The 14968-nt window shown below is 31.4% G+C and overlaps 1 protein-coding gene across 1 annotated transcript in view; it reads left to right on the top strand.

Annotated features, from left to right (window-relative positions):
- The window catches only part of LOC108915317 (cGMP-dependent 3',5'-cyclic phosphodiesterase), a 21816-nt gene extending 7564 nt beyond the window's left edge, over nucleotides 1-14252 (top strand). Inside the window, exons 4-10 of the mRNA XM_018721311.2 lie at nucleotides 5564-5886; nucleotides 6015-6328; nucleotides 8607-8784; nucleotides 8837-8968; nucleotides 13295-13381; nucleotides 13438-13610; nucleotides 13669-14252. Of these exons, the coding sequence (XP_018576827.1) occupies nucleotides 5564-5886; nucleotides 6015-6328; nucleotides 8607-8784; nucleotides 8837-8968; nucleotides 13295-13381; nucleotides 13438-13610; nucleotides 13669-13858 (1397 nt within the window). The 3' untranslated portion in view covers nucleotides 13859-14252. The remainder of the gene's footprint in view (nucleotides 1-5563; nucleotides 5887-6014; nucleotides 6329-8606; nucleotides 8785-8836; nucleotides 8969-13294; nucleotides 13382-13437; nucleotides 13611-13668) is intronic.
- Nucleotides 14253-14968: the final 716 nt, after the last annotated feature.

Genomic DNA, 14968 nt, shown 5'->3' on the forward strand with positions numbered 1-14968 from the left:
AGTATACAGGGTGTCCGGAAATACCGTTCGAATAATTCTAGGGGTGATTCTACATGTTAAACTATGAAGAAAAGTTCATATGAACATAGGTCCGCAAATGCGTCATAAGGTTGCTATGGCGATTCAAAGATTGCACCGGGATATAGGTTTTATTTTATATCTCTGGAACCGTTTCAGATAGCCATCTGAATTTTGGCATATGAATTGCCTTTAATAGTAGGTACTTTTCAGTGTTTTTACTAAATTATTATTTTAATCAGGGGCGTACCGACAGGGGAGGCCTCGATTTAATTTGTTCACATTTTTATTAAACGTCATATTTTTGCAGTTTTCTTTAGAAATTCTGATTCCGCGGTATAAATGACATAAAAAAGGTATTCTTGTAGAAAACCTGTCAGGCTAGCCGTTTTCGAGAAAATACTCTCCAAAGAAAATAGTGCATGCATGGTCGCCCAATAATAAAAATTTCTACATCAAAGTAGGCTTATGTCGGTGCTAAGTTGAAAATGGAAAAAGGTCAAATTACTGTAGTTACGGTAAACGAATTTGACATAAGGTTTAAAAATAAAGTTTATTCGATTATTATTGTGTTAATAACAGTGTAATTGAAAAAAATCATTGTTCTCGTCTTTCAAAATATGCCGGAATACTCTTTTGCTGAAATGGCCGACATCCATCCAAAAAAACATCGATGAGGCATTACTTCAGTGGTTTACGTATCAAAGAAGTTTGAATACTACAATAAGTGGGCCCATTCTTCAGGCAAAGGCCCAAAGTTACTTAATGCTGATGGATTCTCTTGTGATTCGGGTTGGTTACATAGGTTCAAAAAGCGGCACAATATAAGTTCCAGTAAAATCCATGGGGAAGCTGCAAGTGTGAACATGGAATATGCGTTGGATTGGGTTAAATCAACATTAGTTCCACTACTTATGAACTACGGCAAGAGTGATGTTTTTAATGCTGATGAACTTGGTCTTTTTTATAAACTTGCTCCAGATCGTACAATGAGCTTTAAAGGTCAAAAATGTGTTGGAGGAAAACTTTCTAAGGAAAGAATAACAGTTCTTGTATGCGCAAATATGATCGGGACAGAAAAACGTAAACTCTTAGTTATTGGTAAATTTGATAGGACCAGATGTTTTAAAAATGTAAAAAAATTGCCGGTTAATTATACGGCAAACAAGCACGCATGGATGACTGCAAATATTTTTGAAAGTGAGCTAAGATCTTGGAACAAACAATTGGTAAAAGAAAACAGGCGGATATTATTGCTTGTTGATAATTGTCCTGCTCATCCTCACGTTTCCAATTTGACCAATATTGAACTGGCATTTTTCCCACCAAATTTTACATCTGTCCTGCAACCAATGGATTAAGGTGTTATCCACAGTTTGAAAGTTCATTATCGGCGACTGCTTATGACCAGTAATCTTAAGTGCATCGAAAATAGCACACCAATAACAATAAATTTGCTTGATGCTATTGAAATGGTTACAAAAGCGTGGCAACAGGTTGTCAAAAAAACAATTAAAAATTGTTTCAAACATGCATGGCCCTCTCTTTGAGAGTTCGACGAGGACGATGATTTACCTCTTAACCAATGGCTTATTCAACAAGTTGTTAATGAAGAGGATGACGATAACTTACCTATAAGTGTATAAAAATAATTTTAACTTAGAAAAATTAAATCCAACTGTGATTGACGCTTTCGTTGACGTGGATAGAGCTTGTTACAACAAATTTGCCTACAGAGCAGGATATTTTTGACCAGATTAACGAAGATGAGCAGGTTGACAGTGGAGAAGAAGATGAAAAAGAACCGGAAGAAGAAACGCCCATAACGTTTGATGACGCAATTAGAGGAATAAAAAATGTAAAACGATTTTTAGAAAGTAAAATTAATACTGAAGATCGTATTTTAAGCGCATTGCTGGAAATAGAAATGTATTTAGAGCAACAGATCCTTATAAATCGAAAAAAACAAACTCATATAACACTTTTTTAGAAAGTAGTTTTAGGTATTTTATTATACATACATACCTATTTTGTGGTGCAAATAAAAACTACTTTTAGTTTTGCTTTTAAGTTTTAAGAACAAATCCATATATCCATATATACTGTTATTCTATTGCTGCGTTTGTTAAATATATGTATGTTTGTATTTTTGTTAAGAATCAATAAAACTTTTAATAATTTTTTTAAAACGTACTTCTGATATAACGTACCGATTTTTTAAGTCCCCACCGGTACGTTATAACCGAGCTTTACTGTATATATGGTGTCCCATTTTTATTCTGAAAAAATTCAGGAAAAGGTAGATTCGATAAAATTAAAGGGATTTTGCTATATAAACTTATTTCGAAATCTAAACCCTTTCCGAAATACAGGGTGTTGAAGTTGAAATATTTTTTAAATTTTTTGTTAATATCTCTTAGAGTTATAAATCAATTGTTCTCAAATTTTGTGTGGTGAATGCCACAGTGCACTAGTACTAATTCACAAAATCTCAGCTCGACAGAAAGAGCCACTGGCGTGCATTCCGCACTTGCCGATACCTTTTATAAAAAGTATATGTTACGCCACTGACTGACCTTCAAAATAATAAGTGATTTCAATTATCCATACATTGTTCTGCCAAAAAGCATTCTTATGTTTTCTCCATAATAGGCACCGTTACGGAGTAAACCGATATTTTATAAAATCATTCCTGATCTTAATTTTAGCAAAACTGTCGTAATCAACAACTCAAATGCCCAACTTAATCACTATTCGTGTTAATTTCGTGTTATCTAACAAATGTTGAAGCGCACTCTTGGCTAATTGAATACTATCTGTGATTACTGATAATGATACTTTTTTTAAGTTGGAAAAAATTAAAACATTTAAAATTCTCTTGGTGATTTAATAACAAAAATTTAATAATTAATTATAAAATTAATGCACATTAACTAAACAGAAACTGTATCATTAATGTATCAACGAATATTTAAATATTGTTCAAATTGCAGGCCATTGGCCGCAGTACAGGCCTCACATCTTTTTCTAATTGCTCGTTTAATTTTTTGCATGACGAACCTATTTTGATTTAAATCATGACAGGCAGCTCTAATTCGTTGTTGCAGCTGTTCACGTGAGTTGATCACACTTTCATATACCTTGTCTTTTATTATGCCCCAAATGGAAAAGTCCAAAGGAGTAATATCAGGCGAACGAGCTGGCCAAGGAACAGGGCCTCCGCGACCAATCCATTTGTTAGGATATTGCTCATTAAGCCAACCTACTACTGCCCTTCCTGAGTGGGCGGGTGCTCCATCCAACTGCAGCCAACAATCTGCACGAAGCTGTAATGCCAAATTTTCCAGAACAACGGGAAGATCATGTTCTAGAAAATCTAAAAATCCATCGGAATTTAAACGTTGAGGCAAAAATACAGGACCAACCAGTTCTCCATTAATAAAACCCAACCAAACATTCACACTAAATTCATTTTGAAATGATGACGGCCTAATAGCGTGTGGGTTTTCATGTTGCCACAAGTGTAAATTGTGATGGTTCACAACGCCTCGTCTCGTAAAACACGCTTCGTCTGTCCACAGAACCTTAGAAACAAAATCAACATCATTTTCGATTTGATTTAACAACCAATAGCAGAAATTAATTCGATTCTGCGCATCTCCAGGGTGCAAATTTTGAACCTTTTTAAAATGATATGCATGTTGATGATCTTTTTTAAGAGTTCGCCATACCTTGTTTTTATTTAATTGCAGCTGCTGGCTTGCTCTTCTCACGCTTAGTCGAGGATTGTTATGAAATGCACGAATAATTCTCAAATTTATTCTTTGATATCTGTGCTCTAATGTTGTGGTTTTTCTTACATTACCAGTTTCATGGAGTCTTTGAAATGTATCAGTAAATACTTGAGAATTTGGATGTCGTCTATCAGGAAACCTCCGTCTGTATTCTCGAGATGCCCCCAACGCGTTACCATTACACAATCCGTAACAGAACACAATATCAGCATATTCAGCATTTGAAAATTTATATGGCATTATTAAAGCACTTAATGGTATTTTATTAATAAGTTAAATCCGAGTAATTAATGTAAATTTAAGTTTTCGTTTCTCAACAAAGAGTGATCATGTCAAGTTTATTATGACAACCAAAATTGTTTTCAAAGCAACTCTGATTTTTAATTTTCTGTTACTAAGAATGTATAACGTGTATATTGCAGCGAGTGGCTTGCAATCTGAACTTTAATATTCGTTGCTAAACTATTGGTACAGTTTCAGGAATCAACATCAGATAATATTCAATTATCCAGGAATGTGCTTTAACATTTTTTAGATAGATAGAGATTTTAGATAGAGTACTGAAGCCAAATTAAAACAACCTAAGCGTTTCAGTTGTTGATTAAAACAGTTCTGCTAAAATTAAGATCAGGGATGATTTTATAAAATGTCGGTTTACTCCGTAACGGTGCCTATTATGGAGAAAACGTAAGAATGCTTTTTTGCAGAACAATGTACGGACAATTGAAACTACTTATTATTTTGAAGATCAGTCAGTGGCGTAACACATACTTTTTATAAAAGGTATCGGCAAGTGCGGAATGCACGCCACTGGCTCTTTCTGTCGAGCTGAGATTTTGTGTATTAGTACTAGTGCACTGTGGCATTCACCACACAAAATTTGAGAAGAATTGACTGACAACTCTAAGTGATATTAACAAAAAATGTTAAAAAAAGTTCAACTTCAACACCCCGTATTTCGGAAAGGGTTCAGATTTCGAAATAAGGTTATATGGTAAAGTCCCTTTAATTTTATCAGATCTACCTTTTCCTGAATTTTTTCAGAATAAAAATGGGACACCCTGTATAGTGTATTTTGAACATATGAATATCAAATCATTGTGAAAATTAATAGATACCTAAATTCAGTGGCAGCTCTTGACTTCCATACCAGGGAGAGCGGAAAAATTTAGGTACAAAATGCACGAGAAACATTATGTAGGTGTAAAGGACAAAATTTTACACCACACATAAACAAATTATGTTTGATAAGAACAAAGCGGTGAATAGCTATTATTTGGTTACGGTCAGACTAAACAGAGCCCAAACTGCATAGTAAATATTCGGTACTCCCACTCCGTCTTTCACTGCTGCGCAATGATAACCATGGCCACCGCTGTAAACACTTGTTGAGTTGTTGTAAACCAATGTTGAGGCGAGCTTTGTGGATCCCACGTATTCAGAATTTTGCAAACAAATTTTGCAAGTCGAATTAAATTGAGTGCACATTACAAATTTAACATTTCCTTTTTAATGTGGTTCATAAGGTCAATCTAGAGCCCCCTGCATCAGCCGCCACTGCATAAATTATGAAATATAAAATAGAGAAATATATACTGCTATACACAGCATCGGTATGAAAATAGAATTATCTTAAAAATTCTGCTCTTATTAAATTCTGTATTTAATACTTTATATTTGAATTTTATTTAATTAATGCAACATTTTTATTTTATACTGACTTTAAACTGTAATAAGATAATTTCTTCCAGGACATGTTGCTGCCACAGGACAAATACTTAACATAAAAAACGCTTACAAACATCCACTCTTTTACAAAGGTATGGACGAAGCAACGGGTTTTCACACCAGAAATATATTATGTTTCCCTATTCGAGACGAAGACAATATTGTAGGGGTGGCACAACTTTGCAATAAAATTGATGGCCATTTTGATTACTTCGATGAACAAGTAGCCAATGCATTTAGTATCTATTGTGGTATATCCATTATGCATAGTTTAGTGTATAAACGAATTCAGGATGCTCAGGCAAGGAGTAAATTATCCAATGAACTTATGATGTACCATATGAAGGTAATTAGTTACTTTTATATTTTAAATGGTATTAACGGGGATTAATGTAGGTAATTAATTTATATGTGTTCTAAGTTTTATCGGGTAACAAGTCCATTAATGATTTTAATATTGAACTATTTTTTTAGGTTAGCGATCAAGACGTAGCAGATGTTATAACATGTCCTTGTAATCACGATGAACCTAATTTTTCAAAATTCACGTTTACACCCAGAAAAATTATATACAAAGAGACACCGTGCTATGTATTAAAAATGTTTGAAGATTTGAAATTTATGGAATATTTTAGAATCAAAGAGGAAACTTTAATAAGATTCATACTATATGTAAAGAGAGGCTATAGAGATCTTCCATACCACAATTGGCTTCACGCTTTCTGTGTTGCCCATTTTGCATATTTATGTTTGAAGAATTTTAAATTAGTTGAAAATGGTTATATTTCGTAAGTAACTATTATTTGAAGATGTAGAAAGAAATTTGATTTCAAGATTTTGAGATTGTGACCTTTCATTCAAAATTTGACAGTAGTAGGTAATATAAATGGTATAACAACGTTATGACAATCTTTCAGAGCAGGTTCCTCTCGTCAAAATAAATAAAAGAGCAAGAATAATACCGGGACTGTGAATTAATTTTGAGGGATTTAGAATAGACAAAACACCATTTGTGGGAAGTTTTACTTTTCCTGATTAATTTAAAGAAAAGGGCTACTGAAAGTCATAGAGTGCCGTTGGAAACTTATGGTAAAGATACTCAATCGATAAAAACGTGTGAGTATTAGTATCGACGTCTTAGAGAAATGGTGATTTTGATACAGTTGACAAAGAACGCCCTGATCAACTGAGAAAGTTCGAAGATGAGGAATTGGAAGCATTACTCCACCAAAATTCATGTCAAACAAAAAATGAACTTACTGATTTGTTGAATGTTTATTACACAATAGTTTCCAAACGTTTAAATGTGCTCAGTATGATTCAAAAGCAAGGAAATTAGGTGCCATTCAAATTGAAGCTGAGAGATTTTAAACGGCAATTTTTCACTTGTGAACAATTGCTTCAACTGCAAAAAATGAAGGGTTTTTTGTATTGTATATTACCACTGGCGATGAAAAATGGATACGCTATGATCCTAAGCGTAGAAATTCATGGGGTTTTGCTTGGTCATGCATAAACATCGACGGCAAGGCCCAATATTCATGGGTGGAAGCTCATGTAGTGTATTTGGTGGGTCCAGCTTGGTGTTGTGTACTATAACTGTTTCAACCGAATTAAACTATCACTGGTGAACGCTACCAAACACGATTGATGCATTTGAGCCGTGCATTGAAGGAAGAACAACCGCTATTCGAGCAAAGGCACGATAAAGTACCTAATTTTCCAACACGACAAAGTTTGGCCACATATTTCTCATGGAGTCAAAAAATACTTGATGTTTTACCCTACCCACCACATTCACCAGATATTAATCCATCGGATTACTACTTGTTCCAGTCCATGGAACACGGCTTGGCTAAGCAGCGCTTTCAATCTAACAAAGATACAAGAAATTGTATAGATTGGTGGATAGCTTCAAAAGTTGAGTTGTTTTTTCGATGATAGACAATACTTTGAAGAATAATAATGTACACAACTTTCCACAATAAAGCCTTGAAGTTACAAAAAAAATCCCTCAAAATTGATTCAGTACCTATCCTAGTAATTTTTTTCTAAAACAATAAAGATATAAATTTCAAACTTCATACAGCCCAGTTCATTAATATCTATATATAAAATTTAATCAAAGAAGGAACCAGTGCCACTAAAATTAGAAGCCTAAAGGATTAAAAAGAAAAATGTACTTGACATTAAAGAGATTTTTATTTTACAGATTTGTATAGATCATTTCCAAATAAAACTTTTGTGCATTTTGAGTTTTTCATAGACCATTCAAAGTTAAAAGTCGAAAATTCTAGACAAAGATGCATTTTTAACAGAAGTAGAAATGAAAATAATTGATGTTTTACACAAAATCATATATATTTGAATGCAAAATAGCCGTGAAAATTTGTCGCAACGACAAACAATTAGTTATTATGCAGATGCTCAACCAAACTTTATTGACGGATTCTTTGTCACAAATTAGTAAAAAAAAAAGTTTCTATAAATGTGTGGAAAATGCTTAATTTTTGAGATACAGAGTGTTGAAAATTATCTATGCTTAGTTTCAAGTTGCAAAAAACAATTGAAGAAAACCATGTAAATAATATTTTGTGTGAATAACGAGTTATTATAATTTCAAAAATAATCTGATGTCATAATAGCTTAAAAGGGATTTTTCAAACGTCTTAAAAAAAATTGTACAAAACTTGCGATGTTCACTCTAACTTTGCCTCTATATCGTCCCTCTTATCACGTAGAGGCGTATAATCCAAAAAATCGATATGCAGGTACGCCTCTACGTGATAATAGGGGCGATATGTAAAAAAATGTTATAGCAAATTTGAATGAAATTACTGTAGTAATTTCCGTATTAAAAAAAAATAAAATTAAACTCAATATCCACCTTGAAAATGAATTATTTTACAAATTAAAATAAAATGATTTGTGATAAACGCTGCTCAGACAATCCTAAACTATTATTGTGAAAAATACATTTCCTTTTGTTCATAATAGCATCTTATAAAAATATTCATAACTATTTACTTACAAGGATTTTAATGTAAATATTTTGAATTTTTGTAGAAAATTGGAAGCATTGGCTTATTTTGTGTCATCTCTATGCCATGACATAGACCACAGAGGAACAACTAATTCGTTCCAACAACAATCCAACAGCGTTTTAGCCAGTTTATATTCTAGTGAAGGATCTGTTATGGAAAGACACCACCTTTCTCAAACAATATGCACATTAAATACAGAAGTAATTAGAACATTCGAATCATGTTCTATGTTTGTAACAACTCTTATTTTAGGGATGTAATTTTTTGGACTCCCTAAATCGTCAGGATTACATTAAATGTCTTGATCTCATTAAAGACATGATACTAGCTACAGATTTAGCTACCCATTACAATATCCATTCTAGGCAATTAGCAATGGCTGAGGTACGTACATCAATTTTTAATAGTAAATAATTTTTTATTTGAAACTATAATTGATTTTGAATTTAAATACTTAACATTTCTAAATTGTTAATAGACTACACTATTAATGTAGATACTCCAGATCATTTTGTGTAAAAAGGTTCCTATGAACTTATTTCCTAAATAGCTAAGTTTTCGAGAGACAAGTGTTGAAGTTTTTGAAAAACACATCTACACAAATATATATTTAATATAGATTAATTATATTTGGGCAGGCAACTAAAGTCTGTCTAAAAAATGTTTGAGAGTTGAATGACCTTTAATTATGATTCATCCTCAGGTATAATATAATGGTATATATAAACCTAATATACAGGTCCCTTCGCATAACGTTCTACCCATTTCTTGTTTTTTTTTTACCTTTCTATCTACAAAAAAATTGTAGGAACTAAGTTTTAGGAAATTTTCTTTAGGAAATATCAAAGAAATATACAGGGTGTTTCAGAAAGACCTCCCGTAAATTCAGGGGGTGATAGTACGACAAAAAATAAGAATTTTTTGTCATATGAACTATATGTCTATCTCCTCTTGTTTTCGAGATACAGAGCGACAAAATAAAATATTTTACATAGAATTTTTACGAAAATTTCCAAACGGTGCGAAATATTTTTATGAAATTTGGTATTCCGGGGTTTTTAAGGATGCCAAATACGCTGGTCTAATTATTTTTTGGATATTTCATAGAGGGCGCTAGTTATGCTACATTCCTATTACATTTTAAGTTCTAATTTTTTTAAGGTTAGGTTTTTTACCATTCGGGCTCCAATTTCTAATGTACAATTTTATTTTCTAAAAATAATGTACTCTTGTTAGAACTTCCTAATGTGGACGGTTTTCGAGAAAAAAGGCTTTTAATTGAACTCTTACAATATTACGGTGAAGAAAATAAGTGACTTTTCTCAAAGTAGGCTTATGTCAAAACTTATTGATGGATGTCTCATAAACAACGCATACATTCTCAGTAATATTTTAAACTCTAATTAACTTTATATCAAAATTTTAGTGACTGCAATTAGTCATTACTAACTAGTCACTAAAAATCTCTGTATGCGTTGTTCATGAGACATCCATCAATAGGTTTTGACATAAGCCTACTTTGAGAAAAGTCACTTATTTTCTACACCTTAGTATTGTAAAAATTCAATTAAAAGCCTTTTTTCTCGAAAACCGTCCATATTAGGAAGTTCTAATAAGAGTACATTATTTTTAGAAAATAAAATTGTACAATAGAAATTGGAGCCCTTATGCTAAAAAACCTAACCTCAAAAAAATTTGAACTTAAAATGTAATACGAATGTAGCATAACTAGCGCCCTCTATAAAATATACAAAAAATAATTAGATCACCGTATTTGGCGTCCTTAAAAACCCTGAAAAACCAAATTTCATAAAAACATTTCGCACCGTTTGAAAATTTTCGAAAAAATTCTATTTAAAATATTTTATTTTGTCGCTCTGTATCTCGAAACAAGAGAAGATAGACATATAATTCATAAGTCAAAAAATTCTTATTTTTTGTCTTACTATCACCCCCTGAATTTACGGGAGGTCTTTCTGAAACACCCTGTATAGAAAAACAATTGACTTTTACATTTCGAAGATATAAATCAAACTTATGTCTTTTTTAACAGAACACACTGTATATTTGTGGGTTATTGGAATCCTCTTCTTTTTCTGATTACAGCGATATAAGTCATATATTTTCTTAGACAGTTTGCACAATATTTTGGATTATCAACTGACCCCACAATGGATAAAGTCAAGATTGCCATGAAACTAGTGCGTAATGTTTACATTTTAATTATGAAAAAAATAGTTTACTATAAAAGGTGTTTTATAATACCCTCTAGTTCTAGACAAAGGACATTTGTTTATATAAATTATCTTTGTGAAGGAATAATTTTACGATCCGCAAGACCAATTTGATCTCGATTAAATTCTTTCTATGAGGGATTCTAAAAGATAAAGCAAACAAAAAATAATCAATCGATAATTTGTATAAACCTAAGGGAGAAAATATTGAACATTAGTACTATTAATAAGGTGAGTAACAAGGCATTAAAAAACAACAGAAAATACATATACCTATGTCATTGGTCTAGAAGAAAATGAAGGTATTATAGAACCCCTTTTATAATAATTTTTTTTCTTAATAGAAATTAAATTATTTACATACATACTAGTAAGCTAGGCGCAAGTAAATTATCAATGATATAGTTCCAATTATAAATTTGTATTGAACAACATGTATGAACGATCACAAAATCAATAGATTTGTAAATTTGTACTATCTGAACACGGTACTAAAAATAAATTATCCATAAAATGGGTTCCTGCTTGCGAACTTTTGTGATTTAGGAACACTCCTTATTTTCTATAAATTAATATACTGCATGTATGAAATATGTATATAAACAAACTAAATACAGGGTGGTTTCAAGGTAATGGGCCAAAATTCATGGGTAGATTCCCTAAGCAAAAATATTGCGATTTAGCTGAACTTACCTTAGTCCAAAAGTTGATAGTTAAAGAAATAAAGGGTGTTAAATGTAAAATATTATTTCATTTTTTTTTCATTTATTCCTTAACAAATGCAAATATCCACACAAAATTTTGGGGTTAGAGGTTCTTTGGTTAGAGGAATTGAAATTTGTTCACATTTTGGTTAAAGTTCATAGAGGGCGCTAGCTGCAGTAGATTGAACGTGTTAAAAACGACATAACTTTTTTATACTTTAAGGTATCTCATATTTGGTATCAAATTCTTATTTTCCAACTTTTTTTTACACAAAAATGGTATACTTTATGAAAGTAGCTGTCTCGCACCGTTTCTGAGATATTTGGCTTTGAAACTTCCAATGCTGCTGGATTACAATTACAATTACAATTAAGTACCTACAGGTATTATTAATTTAGCAGTAAAGTTTCTTTAAGTAGGATTTGAACGCAAATCAAATAGTTGACGTTTTCCACTTGTCTTATTGCTGTCATTTGTATGCTACTTTCCATTAAGTATTATTCGTACCTAATTAAAATTACATCGTAGCTTACAATTTAAATTGTATTGTACCTGTGAGAAAGAATACTGAGACTTTCATTTTTGGGGTTACATGAAATCAGTTGTTTATGGAGAAACTATAAACACCTGGGAAGAACTTTGGCAGCAGGTTTTAAATACTGCAAAGTCATTTCACTTTAAGGATTTATACTTTAAAATAAGACAATCTTTTAATAAATGCGTTGATAAATGTATTGAAGTTGGAGGTGGACATTTTGAGCAGTTATTGTCACAGTCATATTTTTTACTAATGTTTACTATTTTACTGTTCATTGCAATTTTTAATTCTAAATAAACCCTTATTTTTAACATTTCTAAATTATTTCAATTATTTCAACTATTAGCATTGTAAGTTTCAAAACCAAATATCTCAGAAACGGTGCAAGACCGCTACATTCATAAAGTATATCTTTTTTGTGTCAAAAGTTGGATAATAAGAATTTGATAATAAAGATGAGATACCTTAAAGTACAAAAAAGTTAGGTCATTTTCAACACATTCAATCTATGGCAGCTAGCGCCCTCTATGAATTATAACCAAACTGTGAACAAATTTCAATTCCTCTACCCAAAGAACCCCAAACCCCAAAATTTTGTGTGGATATTTGCATTTATTAAGAAATAAATAGAAATAAACTAAAATATTTTACATTTAACACTCTGTATCTCTTTAACTATCAACTTTTGGACTAAGGTAAGTTCAGCTAAATCGCAATATTTTTGCTTTGGGAATCTACCCATGAATTTTGGCCCATTAGCTCGGGACCACCCTGTATATAAAACTTTTGTAAAAAACAGTTTATTGCTGTTATATGATAATCATGATGTAAGTGATAAAACTATTATACTTCAAAACTAAATGGAAAAATTTCAGAACTAGATATGAAAATATTGTTACAGATTGCCTTTTCTTAGTTCGTTCAATTTTTAAACATTTTTAGATGGATAAGTAAAGGTAACAGTATGTAGGCAGTTATATCAGTGGAAGAGAACTAAAGAATATCCACTACTGATATTTTGAAAATTCGATTTAATCGTAATTGTGTTTCAAAGAAAAAAACCTCTTCCTTTAAATTGAAAAACAAGTTTATTATATTTTTAGCCTATAATAATAATAATAATTCTAAAACTGTTTACCATTTAGAACATATGTCCATGGGAACTTTTTCCATAAAATAATCTAAAGTAACACCTCATTTGTTATTGGAACTGAATCTTATGTTTTGTACTAGGAAGGGTATGATAAAACAAATCCAGAACATCGTTACTATTTATGTAGCCTCCTAATGACATGTGCCGATCTATCTGATCAAACAAAGGTATCACTGTTTTCCTTTTTATATATACATGAATTTACAGCATTTCTAATTTTAAGGATTGGTCGGAAACTAAAAGGGTTGCTCAGTTGATTTATTCAGAATTCTTTGCGCAAGGTGATCTAGAAAAGAAAATGGGGAAAGAACCCGCAAATATGATGGACAGAGAAAAAGCATCGATTCCTGATCATCAATTAGAATTTCTTAAAGAATGCTGTATTTGTATATTTAAGTAAGTAATTTATTTTAATTTTTAGATAAATATTTCTAAAATTTATTTTTTTCTGTAGGATATTAGCTATGACGTTTCCTTCTGCCAACATTCTTGTTGACGCAATATCACGAAATATAATATGTTGGGAGGCTTCAAAGACTATTTTTAATAAACTGTGTGTTGAGGACAAGACTTCATATGAAGTGTTAGTAAGCGATGAATTAGAACAAGAGATCCAAGCGATATTAAAGAATATATGTATATAAATGTTACAAGAAAAACTGGAAGTGCAGATTGCAGCGTTATATACAGATTACAAGCATATAAATATTAACTATCAAAGACAAGTTTGCAATAACATGTATGTCTGTCTCTGTTTACTTATAGAGTGTGGTTAATAATAATAATAAGACATAATACGAAATTCTAATGTAGATCTTAAAAATGGGATGATTATTGGTTTCCAATTGACAATTTTGTGGATGTTTGGAAATATTAGATTCATAATTTTTAACCACATTCTCAAATGTGTACTAAAAATGTGATATGATTTCAAATAAATGTACTTACCTTAGGCAAATAAGGCATAAAAGACAAATAAAATTTAGAACACGAATTATATAATATACTTTTAAATGTATTTCCTTATTTGATCAAATTGGTCCTTTGATAAAAAAAATAGTGGTTATGAATTAATTCAACTTTTTTTTTTGTGTGGAACAGTGACAACCTGCAATTGCTTCGGAAACTGAGCAATGAATATTCATTTCACTACTCCTATTACTCGTGCATAATATCAATTTTTTCCCGTCACCCGTCATGCTTGATAACAGCATTTATTCTGTTCTGCTTTTCAAAAATGCACGAATTATCGTACTTTTATTTTCACTAGTTTAGTCAATTAGTCCAACCAAATTATACTTGTAGAAAAAAAAATGTTACCTGGACTTTTATAAGTGGGAATGGTAAAAAGGCTTATAATAAACCTAAAAAAAATAAATGCGTGAGCAGGGGCGGCAAAGGGTTGATTTGGGGGGTCGAAAAGTAATGAAATATTGTATCAATGGGATTTCTGGCGAAAGTTGATGTCAAACAAAAAAGTATCCAATACAAAAGAACAAAGTATCCTCTACAAAAATCTACAACTTTTGTAGAGGTCCCTTTTTAACATAACCTCAAAATTTTCGAGAAAAATGCGAAAAATAACTTTTTTTCTGATTTTTCGTTTTTTATTTCCCATTGCCACAAAAATAATTTAATTTTAACGAAAGTTAGGGAAAGTATACCTTTCTGTCTTAAATATCCACAAATTTTTTTAGATAAAAAAATCAAGACGTTTCTGATATTTATTTTTTTTCGGCCTGAAACACTTTTTT

Source organism: Anoplophora glabripennis, unplaced genomic scaffold (assembly GCF_000390285.2).
Source record: "Anoplophora glabripennis isolate ALB-LARVAE unplaced genomic scaffold, Agla_2.0 scaffold1602, whole genome shotgun sequence".
Classification (NCBI taxonomy): domain Eukaryota; kingdom Metazoa; phylum Arthropoda; class Insecta; order Coleoptera; family Cerambycidae; genus Anoplophora; species Anoplophora glabripennis.